We start from the raw sequence: 27,262 nt of genomic DNA on the forward strand, positions 1-27,262 counted from the left end.
TGATTTCGCCTCTATCCTCGATTGTAAATGTCTTGGTATGAAGAGTTGCGATTGCCTCAGAATAGATAAAAACGTGATTTTGTAAACTTTTTAATGTTAATAAACTCGTCCTTTCTTCATTGTTAGCTATTATTGATGTAAGTTATTCACTTAATTTTCGCGTCATGTTATGCTCGCGACACTTATTAACCGGGTCACTCTAATTTCGAGATCGCGAAATTCGCGAAATTAAAGTGTCGCGAAAATTTCATGTAATAAGTACTTCAAGCTTGTCGAGGCAAATGCTGCCGAAATCCATGATATGTTTTACTTGGCGAAAAGTTTTTGTTTTCTTTTGTTTTCTCCTATGTCACCTCGGCTGACCTCTCCGCGGATATCGACAAAACAAAACAATATTATTGATCATGCTGTTTAAACACTAAATCGAACTCTTTGACCTCAGTCATGCACTCTTGCACTTATTTGCTTCAAAGCATAGAAGGAGAAACGAACATATCCAATTGGATTATCAGTCTGTCACTTTTGACAACGTAAATTAACTGGACACATGGCTTGGCGTTTTTGCGCAGGCGCTAACCTGAGCTCTCGTCCCCAAAGTCCGCTTTTCTTTTGGTCAGCGGTCAGTGGACGGAATCTGGCCACAGCGACAGTCAACCATAGCCAAAAATACACCCAGTCGCAGTAATGGTATCATGTTGTAACCGTCGACGACCGTTATTGTTTCAAATTTCTTAGAATACGCAGAAGAACCAGAAGTCCGTGATTCGGGGACTTCTTGCTTCAGAGGTCGTGTTCTTGGCCGCTGACCAAAAGAAAAGCGGGCTATGTGGAGGGAGAATTTAATTGCACTTGTTTAGTGTTTGCTTGCACAAGTCGATATTTCTGCTACCTTTCTTCTCCCTTTGGCCTCGTAATTAATCAGAAACGACGATCGATCGCGGATCGCACGTTTGTCATTGAGAGTGAAATTTTGAAAGAAAATGGTTAGTTAAGCGTCGAATTGCTGTTTTACATCTGTCGAAGTCCCAGTAGCTAAATGAGACATTTATCTTGTTAGGAAGTGTAATTGGTGCCCAACCCTTGACTTGTTTGTCAGCATACCCATATACTGAGACCACTCATTCCCAGTTAAAATGGGCCATAAGGATTCAAGAAATTGGAAAAATGCAATCTTGTCTGATGACTTTTTAAGTGTTCATATCAACTTTCATACATCTTTGGGATAAGAAACAAAAACAATTAGCATCTAAACTTTATTCGTAAGATTTTCGTTAACATTTTTGTAGGAATGGGTGGGTATCTTAACATTCTTAGTGTAAAATCCAAACAAAGTTCGGAAGGTTTGCTTTTCAGTGAACTAGAAGTCATTTGTTTTTGATGCAACACAAAAGCTAATAACTGGCGCAAACGAAATCGTGAAATAGAAAACAGATGTCTTTATTACTGGCTCATACTAGACTTTTATCAAAACATCACATTTTGGAAAATTACTCATAAAAATGTACTAGCCACAAAGTTATTGTTATAATCTCTATATATGGAATGTGATCTTAATGGTTGGTGCCCTTCAAGGACCTTGTTGTTATTGCTGAAATACATGTTCGACTTGAGTTTCAATAATTCTAACACAAAAACAAATATTTTGATTTTTTGTTGGTAATGCTTTTGGTAACGGAGGTTATGGAATTAGCACTGAAACGGAAGAGTGATAACTAGTTATTTGATCTGTGGCTAAGCAAGTCTTTAAGTTACGATCTCTTTATAGAAGAAACTCAAGCAAAGCCAAGAGCGTCTGAACAATGATCACTTCTATCAAATCAGTAAGAATTTCATACTTTATAGAGAACTATTAGTTTAAAAACGTTTATAGGAATTTTGATCTTCACGCAGTTAATTTAAAGGGAGTTCTTTCTCCAATAAGGTTTCTCTAATATCCGCGGGAGATACCCCTTCGTGTCTTCCAGGGTCACTTTTCTATCTTTAGTTTCGTTAACAGCCAATAGAACTTATTTCTCTTAGTAACAACATTGGTAACGGAGGTTACACAATAATTGAATAATCAAAGCTAACTACATTTTTGCCTATTTATGACGATTTCTTTAAAAACAGGAAACTATCTACATTAACATAGGCTTAAGATACACAGCAATACTTGCGAAGGATGTTAACTTTTCAGAGACGACAACGCTTGCAGCTGGTCCACGGTGCCTCTTTTTTGTAAGGGACGGGTTACTTTCCTTCAGGGAATTCACTTCGTCAATCAATTCCTAGGAAAACAGCAACTGCCTCCGAATTTGACATGGCAAAGATTTTCTCTTATAGACACGTGACAAATTCAGGGGGCTTTAACAGGATTCGAATCCATGGCCTCTGAGATGTCGGTACAATGCTCCTCCAACTGAGCTATGAAGCCACACAATTAAAAGTAGGTCAATTTGTTGGGTTCACGTGTCAGTCAGTACATGCGTCAGTCAGTACTTGTCAGTCACCCAGCTAGTCTCTAAGTGAATGGAACAAACAGACTATCAGTCAGTCAATCAATCATTACCAACGAAGGGTGAGCCTGAGACAGTTGGTTTTGACATTGTATTTTGTACCCACAGCCGGATTCCATATTGGCAGCTCCTGGAGGAAAAGTATGTGTGCGATTGAAGAGTTTTTCAAACCCTACGAATTTAGACTTCAACGGGCACTGCTGTGAATCCCCATGCACCAGTTGCGATTATTACCTGACAATTTGTTTGAAAGAAACTGCAAATGGACCTTGTGGGAAGTCTGTAACGACAATTACGTACCACAATACTAAGTTTATTGTCTTCAAAGAAGGCGAAGTCTTCTCCAGCGGCGGAAAAAATCCTTTTGCCTGGAAGTTCAATTCATGGCAGGTAAGTGAGCTACGCCATTCAATGTTTTTAAAAAGGTCGTATACAGGAATCCATTCGATGGTTAAATACTTGATAAGAACCGAAAACACGTGAAAATGTAAGACTAGCAAGTGCAAAAGCACAGGTTGGCAATGACGTCCGTAATGTCGAGGAGACCGTATTGGTTGCAGGCAAACGGACTGGAATCTCCTGAGGTTAAAATCCGCTTTTAACCACCTCAGTAGGGTAGGGCGGCTTTCCTTTGGCAAAAGCTGAATTGTCCTGAGGATGAATTCTGGCCGAACCATAGACACGACTTCTGAAAACGTTCTCCAGCTTGACTCGTGCACAATTGTCTCTCACTTGACACTATGAACAAGTTAAAAACTGTTAAAAATGGTTACAGCCCTAAAATCTGCAAGAAATACACGTTTACAAGTTTGTAACTTGAGAAACAACCTTATTATACTTGTCTCAATTTTATTAAAGTATTAGTCATTTTATTACGTTTTCGAGCAGTTCATTGTGCCTGTTAGCATTCCTTTAAATTTGTAAGCTCTGCATGCCTATTAAAAAATTGCCTGTCTTCTTTTACGTCCGTGTATCCGTGTTTGTCATTAATGATTTGTATGCAAGTTTTAAAGTTTGTGCGCCTTTTTAGTTGCGTTCATTTTATCAAGTTTGCTTGTGCTCTATTAAGTTTGTCTGCAACTTATTAAAGTTTGTGCAGGAGCCCACGAGTAGGAGCAAGCAACTCCCATATATTCCTGTCAAGGCGTTTTAAACTCGTTATTAACTAAGGATTTCCCCTAAACACCCTAAATTAAAGTGACATAGCCCCTTTAAGTAATGGAAAATAGGGCATGCATCTAATTAGTATGTGTAATCAAATGGCGACGAGTGAAATTAGGACATAATTTCACGCGCGTTTTGTCAAAATTCTGATAATTTCCCGAGCCTTTAGGCGAGGAAATTATCAGAATTTTGACAAAACGCAAGTGAAATTATTTCCTAATTTCACGAGAAAACCATTTGATTACGTGGGTGACAAATTACGCTCACAACCGTAATTGTAAAATCGCTCGAGTACTTTATCCAGCTGCTCGGGAAGAATCATCTCCAGGTTTTTCTCAAGGCTATTTTCGTCACACCACTTCTCAAAAACTCTCACCCAGTTAATTGTGCTCTTTCACGTATTTAAATTTTTTGCCGCTTCTTTTAATTTCGTAACTTCTTCAATGGTCACTGTCTTAAATCTAGACGCCATCTTGGCTCTGATCGAGATACAAGAGATGTTACCATGGCAATTTTGTAATTTCACATGTGAAATTATAAATTAACGCTGAAATTTCGCGCCTAAATTAAGGAGTAATTTGTCACCCATGATATTACGCATCTAATTATCTAATTATACATCTACTAATGCATCTAATTATGCATCTAAAATAGGGCATGCATCGTTATGATGGTTAGTGCATTTTCAATAATGAAGAGAAAGTTTGAAAGCTGATATCTTCCTTACAGAATCAGGAGATCGCTGGAGCTTACAGTTTAATTGTCTGTATCCTAGGGTTCGTTCGTTATAGATATCCGTGTAATGGACGAGGATGGAATCACTGGTGATGACCTCATCGACAAGTATCGAAGCCAAATCAATGTTAACCCAACATCATGGGCCTCAGCCACAAAATGGACAGAAGTAACGCTTGGAAGTACCCCTTCTCAAACTGTCGTACAATTTTCGGTTCAGTGCAATCAAGACTACTATGGACCAAACTGTACCACCTACTGTGTTGCCAAGGATGATGATATTTCTGGTCACTTTACTTGTAGCAATGTCACTGGTCAGTGGGTGTGTCGAAATGGATGGCATGGTGCAAATTGTACGGCGTACTGTGTAGCGCATGATGATGAAATTCATGGACACTACACATGTGAATCCAATACGGGGAGAAAAGTTTGTCTTCAAGGATGGTTTGGATCTAATTGTAAAGTTCAATGTTCCCCAAGGAATGACTCCCTCGCGGGATTCACCTGTGATTCGAAGGGTGAAAGAGTTTGCTTGCAGAACTGGTACGGCAAAAATCAATGCGATGTGTATTGCCAAAAAACTAATAATTCAAACGCAGGATACACTTGCGACTCAAATGGTAACAAGACGTGTTTGCAAGGCTGGTTTGGTCCATCTTGTAATTGCACACAAAAGAATGATACAACTGGAGGTTACATCTGTAATGTCACCACTGGAATAAGAGAGTGTCTCCCGGGATGGTTTAGATCCGAGTGTGACGTTTTCTGTCTTCCGAAGAATGATTCATTCAGTCATTTTAATTGTCAAACAGACACTGGAGCCAAGGAATGTTTGCCAAACTGGTTCGGCGAGAACTGCACTGTCTACTGTAAAGGCAGGAATGATTCAATGGGTCAACACGGGTGTGCATTAAATGGCAGCATTCTTTGTTCCAGAAACTGGTATGGTCCAAAATGCACTGTATTCTGTACTGCCAGAAATGATAGTGGTGGCCACTTCACTTGCGATCCAAATTCGGGACAAAAGATTTGTAACCGAGACTGGTATGGAGAAAGTTGTAGCAGCTTCTGCGTTCCTCAAAGCAGTGGTATATTTGGTTACTACAAATGCAACAAGACTGATGGTAGAAAACAGTGCAATAACAACTGGTATGGACCTCGATGCACGGTATTTTGTAGCCCTCGCGATGGCTCGAGTGGGCATTACATGTGCGATTCAAGCAATGGCAGAAAAGTTTGTCTGGACAACTGGTTTGGGACTGAGTGCAAGACGTACTGCAAACCGACCAACAACAGTCAAGGGCACTATTCTTGCAGTGTCGACGATGGAAGTAAGATGTGCCACCAAGATTGGTTTGGATCAAACTGCTCTGTGCACTGCATACCAAGGAATGACTCGTATGGACATTATCAGTGTGATCCCACTAATGGAATAAAGATATGTCACAGAGACTGGTTTGGACCTGACTGTTACACGCATTGTTTTCCAAGGAGTGACTCGCAAGGGCACTATAATTGCAACCCCCAAAACGGGTCAAAGATCTGTCACCAAGACTGGTATGGGCCTAAATGTTCCACAAGATGTATCCCGAGCAACAGCTCCTCAGAGCACTTTACCTGTGACGCCACTGACGGAGGAAGATTGTGCTACAAACATTGGTACGGACCTAATTGTTCTATATTTTGTAAGCCACGCGACAGTCACTTGGGGCACTACACCTGCAAGGGAAACACAGGCCAAAAAGTATGCCTAGACGGTTGGACAGGGAAAAGCTGTCTTCAAAGTAAGTACTTGAATAACTAACACATGTCTTTTTTAAAAGATTTATTCGTACAAGGGGCCAAAACCCAGTATAGATGCCCATTAATTTTTCAACATGGATCGAATGGAAGAACCCGGTTGAACGATGAAAAGGCTGCCCGGGGAAAGTTAGAGTTTTATAGCCTTATTAAAGGTATCATGCCTGATAGTATAACGCTGAGCGAAATTCCTCTATAATCACGATCAAATGAAATGTTAGTTCCTAGTCAAAGTGAATGAGAAACACCAGATTGCCTGAAGAAGAGTAGAAAACAAACAAGCGCAAGTCACTCATAACGCCGTCGGCTGAGACAAATGGGTGGTAGGCGAGTTAGTTCACCAGTGCGCAATCGTCAACTACAGGCTTTGCTGTACTGTTCTTTTTCTATGGTTTTCTTAGGCTTTACCACTAACCCACCAGAAACAGCGTCCACACCTTCCCATGTTTACTCCACCGTCTCAGAAAGCACAAGACATAGCGCATCGACTGAGAACCGTTTTATAAAACAAAGAGTTGAGAGCGACAGTGAAGAAAAGTGGACCACAAAAACTCGACTTGGGTTGATTATTGGAGGGGTGGTGTTACTCTTAGCACTGTGTGTTGGAGCGCTGATATTTGTGTATTTAAAAAAATCAAGGTAAGTTCCTTGCATTTTACTGAAGATCTTTTGCAATAGCTCTCAGAAATGTTGAGTGTTACCCAATGAAGCTCCAACATGAGAGATTTCATTTGCTCAGAGGCAAAATTCGTGGGAGGCATCATTGCAGCTGCGCGCATATAACGTAAAGTGATATATTGAGGGTCATGAAAGGGCATAACAAATCCTAGTTCCCAGCCTAATTTTGGTCTAAATCCCAATTTCCAAATCTAAAATCTCATTGCCAGTGATTGTTTGCAAACTGATGCGAATAATGAATTAAAAGCAGTGATTGATACCGTTTGCATACGCGTACCTTAACCTGGTTTGAAAATCTCTGTTGGTGAATACTCTTTCTCTCCAAAACCTTGTTGTCACCCCCTTTTTCCACTCATTTGATAAAACCAAATACTTGTGATTATTTCATAGGCAACTAGTCTGCGCAAAGAACGGGAGGCCACGCTGTTAGAGGTCGTTTGATAAGGTCCGCAATGCGTGTGGAAGTGTGCAAATACACGCCATTTGACACTCTTAACTCTGACAACGACTTGTATTATGTATGATTGTAAAACAAATGAAAATGCTTTTTTTATAGTATCGGATTCCTTTCTTGTAGGGGTGAAGACGGTGCAAGATCGGTCGGTGATGAATTACTGATGTGCAATAACCCAAGGATTAAATTAAGTCAAACGCAAGAGACTGACGAACCAGTAGCTGACTTTGATCACTGATCATAATAATATGGTGTTTAACAAAGCAAATGTGTGTAAGACCCTCAGTCTCAGAACGGTCTTCAATACAGCTTCAGGCAGTAACTTCTAAGCCGCTTTTTTCATGCCGCCACGCTACGATTGGTAGATAAATTTTAACCGAAACTTATTGTGCTTTTTAGCGACGGTTGCATTCGCTCCAAAGATGTCACAGCGAAACAAAAGATTGTCTCCGTTATAGAACTAGTTATTGATTAATCAGAACAGCAAATGGTTTGATTGACACGTAAGATGAATCCCTGTGAGATTAATGAAATCGGATTTTAGCTCAGTACTACGCATGTCCCTGCAATCGTCTCGTCCTAAGTAGCCCCACACAGAGAATAACGACCTTAGGCCGTGTTCTCATTTGCTACACGTAATCGCAGTGAAGTTCCATTCGTTATCATGCAACGTTTGCATCCTCTATTTTCCAAGTTTTGAGACTGTACAGAAGATTTGGGTGTCCATGATTCGAGAACTTTCTGGTTTAGAACGATGTCGTTATTCACGATTCTGACCGAAGGAAACTCGGCCTTTAGAAGTAAGACAGCAGTTGAAGCGAAAAATCTAATTCGTCTTTCAGTTTTAAATATCTAGTTTTACGGGAACCCAAAAAAAAAAGTTCCTTTATTTCTGTTTCAGTTTTCAATGTTGGTTTTTTCCTTTAAATTGTTATCGTGTTCTAAATTATCTTTCTTATATAATTGATCATTGTAAATCCATTAGTTTTTTGTCATTGTAAATAAACAATGCAGTTTATCCAATACAGACAATACACAGTTAGAAGTTCATAACACTTCTGACACAGTTTCCTTAGTGTCGAAAAAATGAGTACGCTGGCTCAATAATAAATGACTATAATTGGTTGTTCAATTGTTTCCGCTGTTGTCTCCTTTTGCGTTCAGCTTAAAATTTTGAAAATGAGTGCATAGAACATTATCCAGTGGCCAATGACTGTGATAGCCTCAGTGTCAAGAATCTATTACGGACTCTTGATAGTGCTGGATAGTAGAGAGAGAGAGAGAGAGAGCGCGCGCGCGCTACCAGGCTACCTGTTTCAGAGATAACCAAGCCAGCCTAACAAGTTGTTTGCATCTGGGTATCTGTACTGAAGGCAAGGGCAATCTTAATTCGTTTACATTTTTTGCCTCATTTGCAATAGCCTGTCCGTTTTCAAATCAGTCAGCCGAGAATAAGGTACTGAACATGAACGTTCGTTGAAGAAGGAGCTATACCTGATATACCAGATAATCTCTCAGCAAGGATGCTTTGAGAAAATTCGATTACCAAGAACGTATGGAATCATTAGCGCTTTTGCCACTTACGAATTTATCAGTTTTTTGAGGGCTACCTGGCTCGTTATCAAAGTAAAACAAAATTAGAGATTTGACTACGTTTAACAAGTCCTTTCACCTCATGAAGTCAATTTGTAAATTGTATGATGCTTTCTGTGAACAAAGCTAGGCTAGGTTGAACTAAGCCAACTAACTTTTTGCTTTTGGAGAGAAAGAACAGGTTGTCCGCAAAAAGGTCCGCAGACACCGTAACCTACTTAGCAGTTAGTTTCTATGCATTTGAACTTATAATTATAACGCTACTTTCTCTTTCTGCATGATTTGTATCAGATTTGTACTACGTATTTGAAGATAAAGACAAAAATGGAATCGGCTAATTGCATAACACAAATTTCAAAGGCAAAATAACTACTGGCAATCGGCCACTCTGGAGTCAATTTGGTTCAATACTTTGCATTGTGCCTCAGCAATAAATGAATCCTTGTCCACAGCTGGAAGCTAATTAGCCTGAGTTGAGGCAGCTAGGTAATTAAATAAGCTAATTAAGAGGCAAGAATAAGATTACCAGTTGTTCGCACAAAGATCAATTTTTTTTTTGTTTATAGCATTTATGTCATTTATGCTGGACAGACTAAATATTCATTGTGGCAGTTTTGCAAAGTGACCACTTAAGTTTAAAAAGGCTGTGAATGAGAAAAACAATGCATAAACCAGGCTTCCTTTCCTTTCTTTTGTATTTATGTTAATTAGTCCTACTGCCCTCATTTTGAAACAAATTATATTCTTTTAAACTGAATAGACCTTTTTCGCTTTTACATCATTGTTTTCCCAATACAGATCATGCGATGATACTCAGGACGTTGTTTTGTTTGCATGCACTCTTTTTAATGAACAAAACAAAGGACCAAATTGACCTCCTGAGTATCATCACATGACTTGTATTGGGAAAACAAAATGTACAAAGCGAAAAAGGTCTATTTGCTCGTTGTACCGAGGCTGGATTAAAACAGAAGAATGTTTTATTTGGCCGCCATTATGAAAGATGTCCATGGAAGAAAAAAGAAACAGCAAGAACGGCACGGGGAAAAAAAACATTAGTTTCACCCAACACGGGGGCGTGTATCGGGTTACAGTATACGTTCTTTCTAGAAAAAATGGCTTAAATTAGCCAGGATTAGAATGCATCAAGAATCATTAGCTTAATCAATTTTTGTGGAATTTAAAGATTCGAGAAGAAGCAGTACAGTTGCAAATTTAAACCCTACGTCAATGTTTACGACTGTACTTTACTTTGAACGCAGAGATGACCAAACTTTCAACCCAGCAATTCATCTTTAAAAATAGAAACAGGCCTCTGTTTTGTATAACTCACTTGTTGTTGTAACATCTGGAATGCCGGTAAACTTCTCCCCAAATTGGTACCGTTTAATGCATTACCTTCAGGCCATAAAAAATCGCATGCACAGGTTTGCAGTTACACAAGCAGGTGGTCTTCCAATTGAAGAGCACGGTCAGGTTTACTTATCTTGCTACTAGATTCACCAAGTCAACGCCCTTACACTGTGGGCTGTCAACCAAGAGACCACTGTAAGGATATTTTCAAATTTGATTGCAAGCAAGTACGATGAAGTGGTTGTTTATCACAGCTGCTGTTATTTTGTTGTCCCTTGTGGTAAGTTTATTCAAGAACACTGTGACATTTCTCAAGATAGTGAGTGCTGTTTGTGTCTCCCTTCAATTCCCTTTTGTGTAGAAATTGACTCGCTCGGCATTAAACAAATATCTTTTTCGACTCGGTGAGCACTCTTAGAATGCGATTGCATTTTCTCTATGCCTTAAAGCCTCCTACAATGGGTTGAACGTTTAAGCTCCGAGATTTTCGGGTCTTTTCCCAGCAACATGATTTCCAGATATCTAAAAACGAAGGCATTAACAGTAAATAATTCATGCATCTTATTTACCTTTTCTGTGTTGTAAACTTGCCAAAATATTACCCTTTTTATAATGATTGGACACAAATGGTCCAGGCGCCCAGAAAGGCTTTGGAGGGCTTTCGACAAACGACGTAACAAACAAAATTCCAAGATTTCCGGAGACTGAAAACATCTTGAGAAAATAACGCTTCCTTCCCCTTTATTTAATGAAATAAACGGTCACAGGGGCTGAAACCCATAAACTCGTTTTTCCCACGGAAGGCCCGATTTTTTCCTACATAAATTTATGATTTTCCTAAGCCCGAAAAGTTTCTTCGTGAGCAACGTACTCTGCAAGCGATTTCTTTAACCAAACTCCTCCTTTTAGAGTTATGCAATGCAAATGACCCCTTTTTACGAATACAAGATTACTGGGGCACTTAAGCTTCTCTTACGGCAAACGTCGTCAGATAATTTTTAGATTAATAAAGTTCTAACAAAGATATATATCAATCGTGATTTGTGCCTAAGTTTAAGCTAGAAACATTCCTCGGTGTGGCGAATGCTTCGAACTTTTCCGTCCTAGGCACCATTACAGTTCTAGCATTTTCGTGGTTTTTCAAAATCCTTTTTAGATGTCAGTAACTCTAAGAAACGTTGAAGACTCGTAAAAAGGAAAAGAGAACATTGATTGAACGCAGACATGCAAGAAAAGTGTATATTTTGGAGAACATAAGAGGACCCAGCGTTAACAGGTAACACTGAAATCTCAGCTCATTCAACAGCCAATCAGTTTTGCAATTTATAGAAAAGAAGTCAACGCAGGTAGCTGTAATTCTTTAATAACAAGAAAAGCTTGTGGCCTTATTGCATTGAACACTGAGATAATCTCCTCGCTGCACAATTTACTGAATCCTGGTCCTCGTAATAATATTGCCATTTATGGGTATTCTTTCAGAAAGATATCTGTAACTTTAACCGGATATTTTTTACTTGAATGTTGGGATGTTATTCCACAGGGTTCCAGTCACGGAACAGGTCATGTGGTTGTCACCCTTACAAGCTATGAAAATCCTAGGAATCACAAGGATGATGGTGAATGCTGCGACCCGCTCGGACCGTTTCTCAAGTATAAAAACTGTTTGCCTTGCAATACGTACTTCAAACTGTGCGTGAAGGACTCATTCAATAAACGCGCTCCCTGCATTGGACAAGCTACGACTCGTTTACTTAACAAGGAAGAACACAGGTTTACGATCAGGAACGACTTCCCTTTCGACTCTCTTGCAGTAAGTACACAACCTCGTTCCCAGGGCTTTTCCCTTCTATCGGCGGTGAAAAGCCCTGGGAACGAGGTTGATAAAAACGTCGCACTTAGACTCGCTTTGAAGAGGAGGCAGACTTGAACTCGGAAATGGCCATGCATCTAATTAGGTGCATGCAGTTTTGGACAAAAGCTTGGAATTAACACACACGTCAAAATATAAATCAACAATAAAAATCAAGAATCAAATCTGGTGAATGCTTGTGGACTCGATAAACTGATGAACACGAGTAATTCCGAGCTTGAACTTGATTAATTAACAACTCCACTTGTGCGTCTGTATTTGTCCCTCGACAAATGCTCCAAAAAAGGTCACTGCACAAAACTGGTAAAAAATGATGAGGTAAGAGAGCGGATCCCCCATACATGGCCCTCCTCCAATGATATTTTTTGAAAATCTAATTTTAGCTACACAGCTATTTTGAGAGAGGCACCTAATTGGCCAGTGGTAATGACGTAAAGAAATTTTAAATATGCGTCGCATTGGGAACGAGAACTTAAAAAAAGCTTTGCGAAACTAAAAATAGATTTTAAAAAACCATGATGTGGCATGGGGTTCCATTCTCTTAATGACCTCGTCCTCTCTTGCCACAAGACATCTAGCATGGGGCAGGTCTTCTCTTCTTAGAATTTCTGTTTGTATAAAGGGTTCATTGTCATCATCACAGGCACTGACACTTTACCCCTGTTGTCAATAGGGACTTCAAGTTAAGATCAACGATGGCGACGTCGAGGATAAAGCGTGGTTTCCATATGATCTGCAACGGTCTGCAACACGATCGGAAGCTGCCTCCGTCGGTCTTATCGCAGACGGTCGTAAACATCACAGGCAAATGTTTCCATTTAAATCTGAAGCGATCGCAGACAAGCGTACCACTAATCCTCTGCGAAGCGAGGAGAAAAAGGCGCGATCGAGGATTTCCAGCAAAATGGCGCCAAGCACTTACCTTAAGTCTGATTGAACACGACTGTCACATGAAACGTGTTTCAAGGTGAACAATAGTGTGTCGTCAATAGGACACAGATCATCTCGGACACACGTTCCCATTAAAAACTGTGTTAGTCGGAAGCGTCGTAATGGTCAAGAAAGTAGAACTAGATTCAACTTTCCCAATCATCCAGACCGTGTGCAGCAGATCGCCGTAGATGCCGGGGACTGATATTTCCATATGTCTGAAACGCGTGGCGCAGACCTATCGGCGATTGTGTAGCAGACCGGTCGTAGACCATTGCCGATCATATGGAAACCAGGCTTTAACATTGCACAATCCTACGATTTTTTTTCCTCTTTTAACCAAAGATATTCTTATTTTGTGTCGTAGCCATACCCGTAGTCGTTTCTTAAACTCCCTAATGTCACTGTCACAGTTTCTGTTGATGACACTCTCCCATTGCTTTTATCACTCGGTGAAACCCTTTGTATTCATCTGTGTTATCGATCGATCCGTGGCGCTGGCTCTTCGAACGATAAACTGACATTATCTATCTGTGTTACCAGAACGACAGCATTGTTGTCTAAATATAACTCGAGAAAGTAGTGAACTGGCTTAACGTCTCCCAGGGAACCAATGTACTTGTAAAAACCAAAAATGCCATTTTAAGAAAATTACCAATATAATTTTGCCTCAGAGAACTATTTCCTTGTCAGTGGACGTTTACGATAAAGACTATGTGACAAGCGATGACGTTATTGAGAAGCTTACGAGGGACATCGTTCTTCCGGCTGTAAGACGCGATGGCCCCAAGAGGAACTACAACAAAGCAACACAAGAACTGACAGGAAGCAGAGTCGTAGTAACTGTTCAGGTTGAAATGTACTGCGACAAACACTTCTACGGTAACAAGTGCAACGTCAATTGTGTTCCACAAAATGATGAGTCGAGAGGAAGCTACGATTGTGATAACCTAGGAACAAAGATTTGCAAGAAAAATTGGTTTGGAGCAAATTGCAATCGGAAGTGCGTTCCGTTAACAGGACGCTCTTACTGCGATTTAAATGGGAACAGACGATGCCTGCCTAATCGGAAATGGCCATCTTGTGAGAGCTGCGTCAAAAACTGGTTCGGAAGCAGTTGCTCTTCGTATTGTGAGCCTCAGGATAGCGAAGAGCAAGGTCACTATAAGTAAGTAAGGGCATAAGCCGGCTTACTCGGTTTACGAAGTTGTTGCTTTAAGTTTAAAAGGGAGCAGCATAGGACTTATTTGCAGCGGCAAGTCGTGTATCGGTTAGGTCGGTTCAACCTCAGCCCAGACAAACACATAGGGTCTTTTAATGACTGAGGAAAAAGTGGCACCCTTGTAACGACATCTGCAAATGGTTAGACTCTCCGCTTTTTTCGGATAAGGGACCGTTCATTTTTTATGGGGTAGGGGGGGCTGGTGGAATTTGGAGGAGTGTAATTTGAAAATTGTATGACCCCCCCCCCCAATTTCCGATTTTTTTCTCCTGCCCCCCCCCCCCCTCCCTCATCAGAGTAATTTTTTGGAAGCCCCCCCCCCCCCCTTGAATAAAAAATACATAAAGTGTTAAAAGTTACTACAGCATTAAAATTTCGTTTTTTTACATTTCACATAATTTATTGAAAGAAACCTGAAAGCTAGAAAGCTGCTTTTAACAAATCACTGAAAAGAATGAAAAGTCAATTTCTGCTCTTCTTGTTACAGCTCGTCCTGAGCGTGTTGTAGCTGGCCGCTCGTCGGCGTATTCCTCATCTGAGGCGATAAAAGCAAGAACGACATCATTTGAGTCGTCTTCAGAGTCAGGGGCATCACTCTTGTAGTCATCATCAGTTTCCTCTCCCTCACTGCTTTCATCACTGCTGTTTAGTTGACCTGATTCATTCCTGCCTCCCACTTCGGCTTGTCCAGTTCTGAGAGTATTCATTCGCAAGAATTTGTAAAATCTCTCATCCTATTTTTAATCTAATTTTTTGGTCCAACCCCCCCTTTTCCTTCATTTTTTTTCGGCTGGCCCCCCCTTTCAACCCAATTTTTTTTTTGTGCCCCCCCCCCCCAAATCCCCCCAGCCCCCCCCCCCCCCCCTTTCTCATAAAAAATGAACGGTCCCTAAGGACGATTTAACACAATTAAGGAAATCAAAAGAATAGGGCTCGGAGTTTCGATCGGTCATTCCTTGCGTTCTAAAGTCACTTGCCAGTGAAGCCTGCAAGTGATTTTAATAAGATTTAAACGTCACAATCGACCGAGAATTTCGTTTAGTACTGGAGTGGCAAAAAATGTAGTGCACACCAGGGAGTGCACAAAACTCGACGGATGACAAAAGCCTAGAGCGGAAATCAAGATACTTATTTTTATTTCGTGGAATAGATATAACCATGCATCATTGGAACAAGATCAAACAACTCAGGTCTGATTTACGAAAGGAAGAAGTGATCCTCGCACATATCTGGACAATTTAAAGCAACTGTCTCTTATCGACACCTAAAAAATTCAGGTGGCTTCGGGACTTCGGGACTTCGGGATTCAGGTGGCTTCAGGACTCGAACCAATGATCTCTACGATGCACTTCAATTAGATACATTTATTTCATTCACGAGATCTGATTTTTTGCGGGACAACCCTCTGATAAACAGCACGTCGTATACCAAACCATCTAACCTTGTTCGCTGACATTTCGTTGGCACTGTAAGTTGGCAGTAGTTCGTTATTTATTGTAGCGGGGAATGGGGAGGTAGGCGTGGTAATCCGGGGGAGAATCGCAACATTGGAAAGATTTAGAATAGCGTCAAAAATGAACAACAGCCTGAAACCTGTCGTATTTAAACTCACTTCTTCCCTTCTCGCTGAAACAGAGAAAGAAAAACTAAGAGAATGCAATGCAAAAATTCCACTTCCGGTTGACGTCCAATGTACAGTTGCAGTTCAGTTTGAATTTTTATTACTGGGTATTAAGTCACAGATAAAGAGATTATCTCCTAAATAAGGTCAATTATATGCTTTGTCAGCTCTCAGTAACCAATAATATTTTAGTCAAGGTGTTGGGTTTTTAAAAATATTTTGACAGGTGCAGGGAGGATGGCAAAAAAGACTGCTTACCGTGGTGGTATGGTACCGAATGTCGCACGCACTGTATCCCCCATGACGACTACGAAAACGGTCATTACAGCTGTGCGCATGACGGAAGTAAGACGTGCAAGTATGGGTGGCACGGTGCTAACTGTACAGTGTACTGTGTGCCTCACGATAATGACGCAGCAGGCCATTACACCTGTGACATCCACGGTAACAAAGTCTGTTTGGACGGATACCGCCCTCCAGATTGTAAAGAATGTCTGCTGGGTCGACACGGAGCAAACTGTTCCTTGACCTGCCATAATTCAACCCAAACGGGCTACTACGACTGCACCGAAAGCGGAAGTAAGAAATGCAGGCAGTGGTGGTATGGGCCCGACTGTCATGTGTACTGCGTACCCCACGACGATAACGTGCACGGGCACTACAAGTGCGACCCACGTGACGGAAGCAAAGTTTGCGAAGCCGGCTGGGAGGGGCCAGATTGTCTTTCCAAGAACGAGAACTGAGTGTTTTCAGAACATTTCAGTGAAAATTATTCGTTTTTCGCCTTTCTTGAAATCGTTATATGGCATTTGAATAAACTACATTTACTATTCATTAGCTTTTAGGTAGTCATGTTAACCGCATAAGACGTAAAGGATGATACAACTTGATTAGATCCTTCACAAGGATTCGGTTCTTCCTTTTTGTTACGTTGGTCTTTGCCGCTGCAATTTAGTAGATGATGGTTTGGAAGATTGATGTCAACTTGTCAAAATTAATACCAATATAATCACTGATGTGTGCAGTTTTAATTCTTTGAAGTTGCCATTTATGGTCGATCACTTATTTGTGGCTTATGTCGTGTGTGTAGTGATTATCCATATTGTGCATTTTCAGCAACCATCTTGCACATGAGAGGTACAAAAGGTGACAGTTAACTATCTCATTTGGTGCTGTTTTTCATATGGTGCTCATCTAGCCCATGTGTCCACTCGTGACGATTAATTAAGCCCAGGGGCCCGTTTCTCGAAAGTCTCGAAACTTTACGGGCCATTTTTGTGTGTCATAATTCGCTTTGTATCTCAAGAACGGAGTGGACTTAAGTCGTCAAACTTCACAGTCATTTTTATTTTTGGTTACCTTGAAAACATGTTAAAAGATCGGCTTTCCAAAATAAGCGGTTGGCAGTTTCACAAATGGCTTTTCGGGCCCGAAATGTTTTCGGGACTTTCGAGAAACGGGCCCCAGGATTCTGGTCCGCACGTCGCTGAAACCCATGAGATCTTGATCGTTGTTAGTGGTGGGTTACATGTGTTCCATATTGTTCGAACAGTACGTACATTATACCTTTAATGTGTGGTCCCGAGGGAAGCAGTTAGTTTTGTTTTTCCTAGAGTCCTGATGTTTTCGTCTCGGGAAACATCAGCAGAACTCGAGGGAAAACAAAACTAAGTAGTGTCCCGAGGGACCAGACATTAAGTGCTTTGTTATATATTTAGACTTTTCCTTCAACAATCGCAGCGAAACATCCGGAGCGGTCAACAACTGCGGAATTGTATCCCGGTCGGTATACATTTGAATTTGATCAGGGGTACATATGCGTGACCAAGAATAAACCAATCAAAGTGCTCTTTTTGTTGAGTGAAAGTCTAAGTATATAACAATATGCATTGATGGATGAAGTTTAGACTGCAAAACAGTCATATTTTTTGCGAACGCAAGCGACGCGGTAAATATTCAAACGAAAGGTCTGGAGCGAGTGTAGAAACGGCGAGGGAGAATGGGGAGAGACGCGGTTTCTCGCATGCCTCACGCGCGAGCCTCACACGCCCTACGGGCGTGTGAGGCTCGCGCGTTTCACACGAATTCAACCGACGCAAAACTCGTCTGGGAGGCGCGGTGGCCTCATGGTCAGTGTCAAGTGGTCCGGGTCCGGGTCCTGGCTGGAGAGATTGTGTTGTGTTTTTGGGCAAGACAGTTTACTCCCACGGTGCCTCTCCCAGGTGTATAAATGGGTACCGGCGAAATGCTGGGGGTAACCCTGCGATGGACTAGCATCCCATCCAGGGGGGAGTAGAAATACTCCTAGTCGCTTCATGCTAAGGAAACCGGAGATAAGCGCCGGCCTGATGGGCCTTCTGGCTCGTAAGCAGAGACTTTTAAAACTCGTCTGGGCGGAATATGAGTATCCAGTTTAAAAACGACCATTATCTCTTAATCATAATATTTTGAAACTTGCGTCCTGTCTCTCGGTGCTTAAGCTTCTGCTTTCAGTTCAGACCTTGGCCACTCCGCCTCACTTGTGCCAGCTAGTCCTCTTTAAAACTTGCCATTGAGAACTTATCTCTCTTCCGGCAACAGCTATCACGCAAGTTTTTAAAAGAAGGAAATAGTGAGTTTAAGTGAAATAAAATCCTTACGGCAAATTCAGATACGATACATTTTTTAAAATTTCTGGTTAATTCCTCAAGTCTACTTCCCGATGGTTAAATGATCAATAATGACAAGGTGGAGAAACCTGTAAAAATTAGACTTGTGTTGTCACTTTGTGCCGTCATTTCCGGTGTAAATCTTTTTTTCCGTGACGAAACCAAAGCCCAAAACAATGGCTAAATTAAATCAAATTGGTTTGGCATTTTTTAAACGATTTCTTTGTTACAATTTCAGTGATATTTTTCGTAAAAATAAGATTGTCTTGCATTTGCTATTTTTTTTCTAGATAAATATATTTCCAGTTACCAAAGTCACACAATAAAGATAATGTTGTCAATGTTGTAACGGGAAAAATGCCAAACGAACTTTCCACGCCTATTGGATAACGGCATATTATCACCTTTTCAAGGATTGTCGAGGTATTCTCAGTTGTTTCAGTTTGTCGGTGAAATCGACTGTCCGCTGGCGTTTCAAGGTGTTTCTCGCTTGTTTACCAAGAATAATTTTCTACAGAAGTTTTGCATGATTTCACCAGAAAAACAAGACGAAATTGCATTGTAAAACATTGGACAGAGAATGATTTTGTCGCTTTTCAGCGCTGCGGTCTTCTGGTGGTGCCTAATGGTAAAGTTCATATTAGTCTTTATACATTTAGTTTTTACTCTGCAAAATCAACCAGGTTACCCTCATTCTATTCATTACTGAGTAATTCTAGGCTAATCTAGTTTAATTATCTCGACAAAATTCAATTCATGTCTTGTGAAAGAAGAAAGCCTTTTCACTGAAGTCACCGGAAGTCTTGAGAGAATTTAGGAAACGTGTGTTACTGTCATGTGGATATAAGATGAGGGAAACCAAGTAACAGAATCGCACAAGCAAGGAAATTTGCTTTATGTATAGTTTTGGCAAAGTAGCTGAGGTTGATTTGTTTGTGGGATTATTAAGCTCCTTACTACGAGAAAGAAAACTTGTCAAGTCAGAATCGAGTGACATATCGTTTACATTCCTGTCAGTTGTTGCTTGTCTGTAAAACAAAGCAAGAGCTGAAGAGGACGCAGTATGGTATTTTGTAACTTGCCTAACTTCTGTACAGACGACCATCCCTTGAAAGGGTTGAAACAGAATCATGGAGAGCAATTCAACCTTTAATATTTTTAGTTTTCTGGTAAATGGCAAATGAACAAAGGGTCGAAAAAGTAATTTCAGTGCATGTGTGGTTTTGACGTCAATGGCAACCCTCCCCAGACATGCAGATCTCTTGTGGGAGTAAAAAAAAGGCAACTGTACAACTAACTTTTTCAAGTCAAGAATGGACACAATCGTACAAAGGAAAAGGAAGTATCAACATAGATTGGTACCGTGATTCAAAAATTATCTTCTATTTCTCTGTCGTGTTTTGAAATTCGTTGTTTATAGTCTTTAAAGCACTGGGAATCGTTCTTGTGATAACGTACTCGTAGACAGATAAGATTTCCGCCACTGTAAACAGGTTTTGAGAAGGGGGAGTGGTTAAATGTTACAAGCGACATCCGGAGGATACGCCTGTCACGTACGATAGATAGATAGATAGATAGATAGATAGATAGATAGATAAACAAAGATTCCAATTACTTACTTCATAAAAGAATGATTCGTAACCTTATATCGTTTAATTAAAACAGTTAGATCACGTTAGCGAGGTCTTGCGTAGTCAACAATTATTTCCACATGTCGCAACATCTTGCAGCACCCAACTACTGCAGACATAGATTGAAGTACTTTTCAACTCAGTTACAACTTCTTTTTCCAAAGATCTCAAAGCTTAACCGCTTTACGGAATACCCCGCCACTTACTTTGAAATTGCAGTTGCCTCTCACTGTCTGTGAAGACAAAATTATTTTCTTCCTCAAGATTCTTCAATTACGTTTGCGGTACAGACGCAGCGATTCTTCGGTCAACGCCAAGAAGACCTCGTGCCGGTTTTGTAGCAGGGGTTTTTAAAAAAAATTAAAAAGGCAGGGTCTTCCAAGCAGGTTATTTAATAGTTTTAAGTTACCCCACGATCTCCCCGATTCATGGTTTTTGTAAGTTTAGGAAGTTTGCTAGTTGTGGCCGGTTGAGTTCGAGGTTTACGCGTCGGAAGCTTCGCCGTTACTCGCCCGCGGTTCCTCTGTTGGTGCTGGTAGATGTCGTCACTGTGCAGTCCAAGGTCATGTTCAATTTTGGCAATATTAAAATTATTATTATTATTATTATTATTATTATTATTATTATTATTATTATTATTATTATTATTATTAAAAGTTGCTTATTTCACTGTGCCTTGTGGCCGAAGGAGCAAAAGCTTTCTCATTGGCCACTACCAAGAAAAAAGGAAGCACTATGATCAAGAACTTGGCCTAAAAAGTAGAGAAATACTGAAATGCGTGAGCAAAGAGATCTAAACATTTGTTTATATAATTCAAGTTTGGCGATAAGCTAGATATGATATTTACTGTAGTGATATGACACACAGTAAATTCTTACTTATAGTAAACATTTAACTACGTAAATACTAAAGTATATTGATATCATAATTATTAGTTTGAAACAAGGTATGAACAGTTTTATAGATTTAGAGGCACACTTTCCAAAAGTCCTCTAGCCAGTACAGAAAATCGTTTTAGGTCATTTAGCTCTGGAAAAAAAGTTTTGTTTAGAGGAATGTCTAGTATTACAGTTAGGGATTTCAGAGACCGGAACAATAACGTATGAAAGGCATATTGGAGTGCTAAAGTTTATGCGCAGTCAGAGCGTGCATTTGCACTTTTATTAAAAGCTAAGAAGCAAGGCTTTTGTTTGAACCACCAAATTCCACTAAAGTCTGAAAAGCAAATAAAAAAAAAATGTTTTTTTTTTTAAAGTTAAGAGTTCTCGACTGGACCGCGAGTCAGAAGTGAATCAAACTCAAGGCATAGTTCGTTGGTAGTACATGACGTAGTCACCGTTGTAGGCGATAATTTCATCCTTTTTTCGCCACTCGCGTGAGTGACGTTGCCACGGAAAACTGGAACTCAGACTGAGAGTTTTATCACATGGCTCCCTGGTTCGAGATTAACCGTCCGAGCTGTGGTTGAAGCTTAAGCAAGGTTAAGGTGATTCCCGGGTAAAAGAACCCGTCATAGATTTCCGATGAAACTTGGTATGATGACATTACAGTACAAGGAGATGTGAAAAAGGTAATAAAAAGAGGGGGTCACCGTGCTTGTTTTCATGCCACGATGCTGACAAAAATGGTTATTTAGGTGACTTTTGGTTATCTCAGTGCACAACAAACAAGATCGATTATTTTTCAATGCGGCGTGCTATATCACACAGAGTTCGACTTTCTTTGATTGCTTATTCATCTACGTCCCAGAAAAAATGGCTTCAAATACCCTGCATTATTTATTGATATTTTTATCCTTTAAAGGAAACATAATTTGGACTTGCTCTGCTGGGCCCGTTACGTCTCTATCTGTAGCATTTATTTCATTTGCCAAAAAAGTAGCTATAGATTTCTGCCAAATTTTTTCTCAGTTATTGCGGATATTGTTCTCATTGAATTTATAAAATAAAAAGTGGGGGTCACCGTAATCGTTTAAGAGAAAAGGAGCTTTTATCTCGCTATCGAGCTTAGTTTGAGGGAAATCGCTTATGTTTTGTACGCGCGCGCGCTCATGTGCGCGTGCTGATGACGCAAAAATCGTGCGCAGTAGGAATGCGCAATGCAAAACCAGGGAATCACCTTAAGTGTTTTACTTACTGAAATCGTGAATTTTAAGTAACTTGAGGCGAGACTTCACCTTTTTCTCAACAGGTGCCTTGTGAAGGTTCGGGGAGGGCGGTGGTGATTTTAAAAAGCTATAAAAACCCAAGCCATCGTCTGAACAATGGCAAATGTTGTGATCATCGTTTTCTGAACTTTGGCCGCTGTTATCCATGTGACGCCTATTTTAAGTTGTGCGTAACACAGACGTGTGCAACCTGCTCTGGATGTAACATAGGAAGAAGTCAGACACATGTGGTTGGAAAACAAGATGACCATCGCTTTCACATCAGGAGGGCGTTTGCATTCGATTCTTTTTCGGTTAGTATATCATGATAGGTTTTCCGTTTTTAAATGAAGAGGAGCCTACGTAGGATTCAAATCAGTTAGCTTCAGAATGGGCATGTACTGGAAAAACTGCCCTTTGACTAGTCTGACAGGCGTAACAGAGGAAAGGGTTGGTTAACAATGCAGGCGCCTGAGCTACACAAGTAAGAGATGAAATACCTTTAAATTCCATCTTTCCTCGTTCCCTGAGGCAATCTCCCGTGCGCCTTATTCATCTCTCGGTAAGACAGCAGCCACTAGAGCAACGCCCGGTATTGGTTCAGGAAACAATGTGCCCCTTTTCTAAACAAAAAAGAGCTGTGTTCTATAGTAATCCAATGAATCTAAAGGTAAAGAAAAACTGCAAGGCACACCTGACCTTATCGGCTTTTACCCGTCGACTATTCTACCCTCACATTCTTGTGAAATTGCGTGTTTCAGATGTTTGCTTGACAGCAGTACGTTTTACTGCGATTTTCATAATTCTGCCGAATCTCATCTTCAAGTGCCAACGCCCAAACTGCGTTCAATTGATGCATGACATAACCTACCAATCAGCATCTTTGGTTCCCACGGCACATTTGTAGATTCCAACTCGCTGCCGATGGAAAGCGATGGAATAAGTTCGATTATTGTTACTGAAGAACCTCTAACAGATATCATGATGATGTTCGAGCTGCAAACGTAACCAAAACTCCAATCCACTTTTCGGAGGAAGCGTCGATCTTCAGGGCGATGTTCGGGAATTTGATTGATGGAAGCCGAAACGCAGTTTGGCGCTTTGCGCTTGAAGTTGAGATTTCGCAGAATTATGAAATTCGCAGTAAACATCCCACATCCAGACCCTTTGATATTGAGAAAGTGATATTTTTCAGGGCTCCATTACGGTGGGAGTGGAAGTTTGGGACAAAGACAAATTCACGAAAGATGACTACGTGGACAGCGCACACGCTTTCGTAACTTCCGTCAGGCCAGGGCCATTTAATAGTCCATTTAAGAAGGACTTCACTTTGAGGGGTAGTTATGTTACTGTCGGGCTAGAGATAAACTTATACTGTGACAAAAATTACTACGGTGCTGCTTGCAACGTCAAATGTATCCCGCGGGATGACTCGAGCGGGCACTACACCTGTGATCACCAAGGTGAAAAGATTTGCAAGTCTGGTTGGTTTGGAAGCAGCTGCACTCGACACTGCGTCCCCCGGGATGACCCGAAGTCTGGACACTTCTACTGTGATAAGGACGGAAACAAAAGATGTCTGCGGAACTGGCAGGGACCATCTTGTAAGAACTGCATCAAAAACTGGTTCGGTCAAAGCTGTTCCACATACTGCGTGCCTCAAGCGAGCGACGAGCTCGGTCATTACAAGTAAGTCAAGAACTTACTATTGTAAGAGCTCGTTTTCGCGGGAGGTCCCAAGACTTAGACCCTTAAAAAAACATGATTTAACGAGGGGAAAATACATTGCGCTTACCATGCATTATGGGCTTCATTCGTGATACATATCAAGTAAATAATCCCAACTGTTTGGAGACAGATCAGTAGGCTATTATAAGCGCAGGAAAGGAAAGGAGAAAAAGGAAAGGAAAGAAACTTTATTCAAGTGTCTAGTCGTTCTAGCGCTGGAGCACTAATTGGGGACACTGTACACTGAAATTAACAATTAACGCAAATCAAGCCAAATGTTGGTTTTTGAGGAAAGGGGAAAACCGGAGTACTCGAATAAAAACCTCTCGGTGCAGAGTAGAGAACCAACAAACTCAACCCACATATGACGCCGAGTCTGGGAATCAAACCCGGGCCACATTGGTGATAGGTGAGTGCTCTCACCACTGCGCCATCCCTGCACCCAAAAGAGTGAAGCAGGCGAAGAGTTGAACTGGGAATAACCCTAAAACGAAGATGAACTCAAACCAGGGTGTTCGTAACCCTATCAACTCGGCCAAGCTGCTTTTCAATAACAACAACAACAACAACAACAAATTGTGTAGAGAATGATTATTTTGTCAAGACTGAAAAAACATGAAGACATTTACAATTTCCATATGCGTAGTACGTATAGCAGGAATTCCTTTAAAAAATTATCTGCAGGATCTTATTACGAGAAGCCAGGCCATCTTTAAAAAGATGCCTCCATGCCTTCTTAATATTAGGGACCTATAAATCGGAGGACGATCAAGACTACGAGTACGAGTTTTCCGTACTGAGCATGCGCATAAGATTTGAAAGCCGGCATTTTTCGAAGTGCGCATGCTCAGAACGGAAAACTCGTACCGGTAGTCGTTGTGGTCCTCCGATCCGATCTAAAGATCCATAACTTGAGAGCTTTAGATTCGAGGATAAGAACGGGTACTCGTACAAGTTTTGACCGCGCGAGATCCGGTACTAGCAAATCTTGAGCTCTTACGTCCATGGCGCAAATGTAAAATAAATCTTTTTTCACCACAGATGCAACCCTGTCGATGGAACGAAAAAGTGCCTTCCGTCATGGTTTGGTAGGGACTGTCGCACCCAGTGCATTCCACATGATGACGACAGCGGTCATTACGATTGTGCACACGACGGAAGTAAAACGTGCTTGCCTGACTGGCATGGGCAGACGTGCACGGCGTTCTGTGTCCCTCAAGATGACGATGAACTTGGCCACTACGCTTGTGACAGCGACGGCAACAAAGTCTGCTATGATGGCTTCGATGGATTCAGTATAAACTGCTCGCTGACATGTTTGCCAAGCCAAAATGAAACCACTGAATACGTAGAATATACGTGTACTGAGAGTGGGGTGAAAGTGTGTAATCCAGGGTGGTACGGTCCCGATTGCACTGAGTACTGCGTGGAGCACAACGACAGCCTCAACGGGCATTACACGTGCGATCCACGAGACGGAAAGAAAGTGTGCTTAGAGGGCTGGTTTGGACGGGACTGTCGCTATTCCAAAGAAGACAACTTTAAAACTGAATAATTCCGACTTACATATACTTCTGTCCTTTTTTAATCTTTTAGGTTGGCACATAAAAAATTACGATTGCGCAGACATAAAAAAAATATGATTGACACATTATTGTGTTGTAGTGTTGTAGTTTTAATTTGTCGTAGTCGTTATAAAATCAAGCCAGCATAGCAGATCAACGAGTTGGTATTGATGGAACTGGAACTGGAAGAGAAGTTTTAAATGACGTAGTTACAAAATTGAATAAAATACTACACGAGAAAGATTAACCTTTTCCCTTGTCTCTTCACAGATGTCATCTAGTTTTTGAAGATGAATTCAAGCAGCAGATATGCGCATTTATGCAGAACCATTCTAAAGGCCCTTATCATGACTCGATTTTTGCTTCATTTCCTCTCTTGAATTGGCACCTTCTAGGGCACATGGCCTAAAACAACTATTCAATAAGAGCGACTCTCGAGCTTAATAGTTAATTTGAAAATTATTCAATCTGAACAAATGGCAGCTTTATTATTATCTTTTCTTTAAACTTGATTTAAAGCGAGAAAGCCTGTGTAGCTGAGTTCTATTTGCCAGGTCATTATGGTTGTCAGTTGTCACATTATTCCAGAGGGTTGAGAACTCTGTATGCTATAGAATCCTTTATATAGCAGGAGCAAAAGTGCCTGAATAAGAAAAGAGTCAGTTTTCCGAGATGAATATTTTAAGGCCTGTTTCTTTACAGTATTATCAAATAAAGCTATGATCCTTGCAGTTATGGACGCAATTTTAGCATTTGCGTAGAGAAGCCTGAAAATTTCAGGACTTCAACGGGGTTTGAACCCGTGAGCTCGCGATACCGGTGCGACGCTCTAACCAACTGAGGTATGAAGCCACTGACGTTGGGAGGTGGTCATTCGTGGGTTCTAATGTTCTCGTGAGGAATGAATTAAGAAACGAAATGATATATAAAACAAACCCGTGAAATTTTCAGGCTTCTCTACGCAATTGCTAAAATTGCGTCCATAACTTCGAAGATCATAGCTTTACTTGATTTCATATCCGCAGTTCAGTATATGATTCATTTCATATATCATTTCGTTCATTTACAGTATTATGGCTTAAAATGTTAGGTAATTGGTATTATAAGCTTTATGTATACAGATTAAAAACCAAATGGAAACCAAACAAGACGGGACCATTGCGCTTGTTCCAGAACTTTTGCCCATGCCATGTCCTTAGGAAAGTTATCTGTGAGTCTCGCAGCCCTACAGCTTCAGAAGCTAAGCAGAAACTGCCACAAGTCAAAAAGGGACTTTGCCGAGTGCTGGAACATGCAAAAGTGAAGCCGTTCCAGGGACTGAAAAATGACTGAGTTTCAACAAGAACCCCACAGTCCAAAGGTCACTGAAGGCAAAATGTTCTTAGAATAAAGATCAAGACGGACACTTCTGGGGAAAAGTCTTGATCTCTTGGGGTGGTCTATTTTTTTTTAGCAGAGGACTTTTTTTTCTTCCAACAAGTACGGGAAGCAATCGTCATCTCTTGCAGGCGTGACTCGGCCACTAATTTAATTTCGGAGCTACCAATGTAGATCTACAGAATATGATCCTCCGGAGGGCTTTTGGCAAAAGAATATGAGGTAAGGGGAGCGAATCCCCGTAGCCCATG

General features: G+C 40.9%; 2 protein-coding genes across 2 annotated transcripts in view; both read left to right on the forward strand.

Annotated features, from left to right (window-relative positions):
• Window positions 1-16,929, forward strand: part of LOC138020946 (multiple epidermal growth factor-like domains protein 6) — an 18,543-nt gene extending 1,614 nt beyond the window's left edge. Inside the window, exons 2-8 of the mRNA XM_068867833.1 lie at window positions 2,604-2,885; window positions 4,435-6,178; window positions 6,596-6,833; window positions 7,450-7,543; window positions 11,813-12,082; window positions 13,747-14,240; window positions 16,142-16,929. Coding sequence (XP_068723934.1) covers window positions 2,604-2,885; window positions 4,435-6,178; window positions 6,596-6,833; window positions 7,450-7,543; window positions 11,813-12,082; window positions 13,747-14,240; window positions 16,142-16,658 — 3,639 coding nt within the window. The 3' untranslated portion in view covers window positions 16,659-16,929. The remainder of the gene's footprint in view (window positions 1-2,603; window positions 2,886-4,434; window positions 6,179-6,595; window positions 6,834-7,449; window positions 7,544-11,812; window positions 12,083-13,746; window positions 14,241-16,141) is intronic.
• A 2,022-nt stretch (window positions 16,930-18,951) lies between these two features.
• On the forward strand, window positions 18,952-25,875 carry LOC138018451 (protein jagged-1a-like). The gene is made up of 4 exons (XM_068865077.1): window positions 18,952-19,191; window positions 22,386-22,655; window positions 23,537-24,030; window positions 25,111-25,875. Exons 1-4 carry the CDS (start codon window positions 19,144-19,146, stop codon window positions 25,622-25,624), a joined length of 1,326 nt encoding a protein of 441 aa, XP_068721178.1. The 5' UTR covers window positions 18,952-19,143; the 3' UTR covers window positions 25,625-25,875.
• The last annotated feature ends 1,387 nt before the right edge of the window (window positions 25,876-27,262 follow it).

The sequence above is a fragment of the Montipora capricornis genome, chromosome 10 (genome assembly GCF_036669925.1).
Source record: "Montipora capricornis isolate CH-2021 chromosome 10, ASM3666992v2, whole genome shotgun sequence".
NCBI classification, from domain to species: Eukaryota; Metazoa; Cnidaria; class Anthozoa; order Scleractinia; family Acroporidae; genus Montipora; species Montipora capricornis.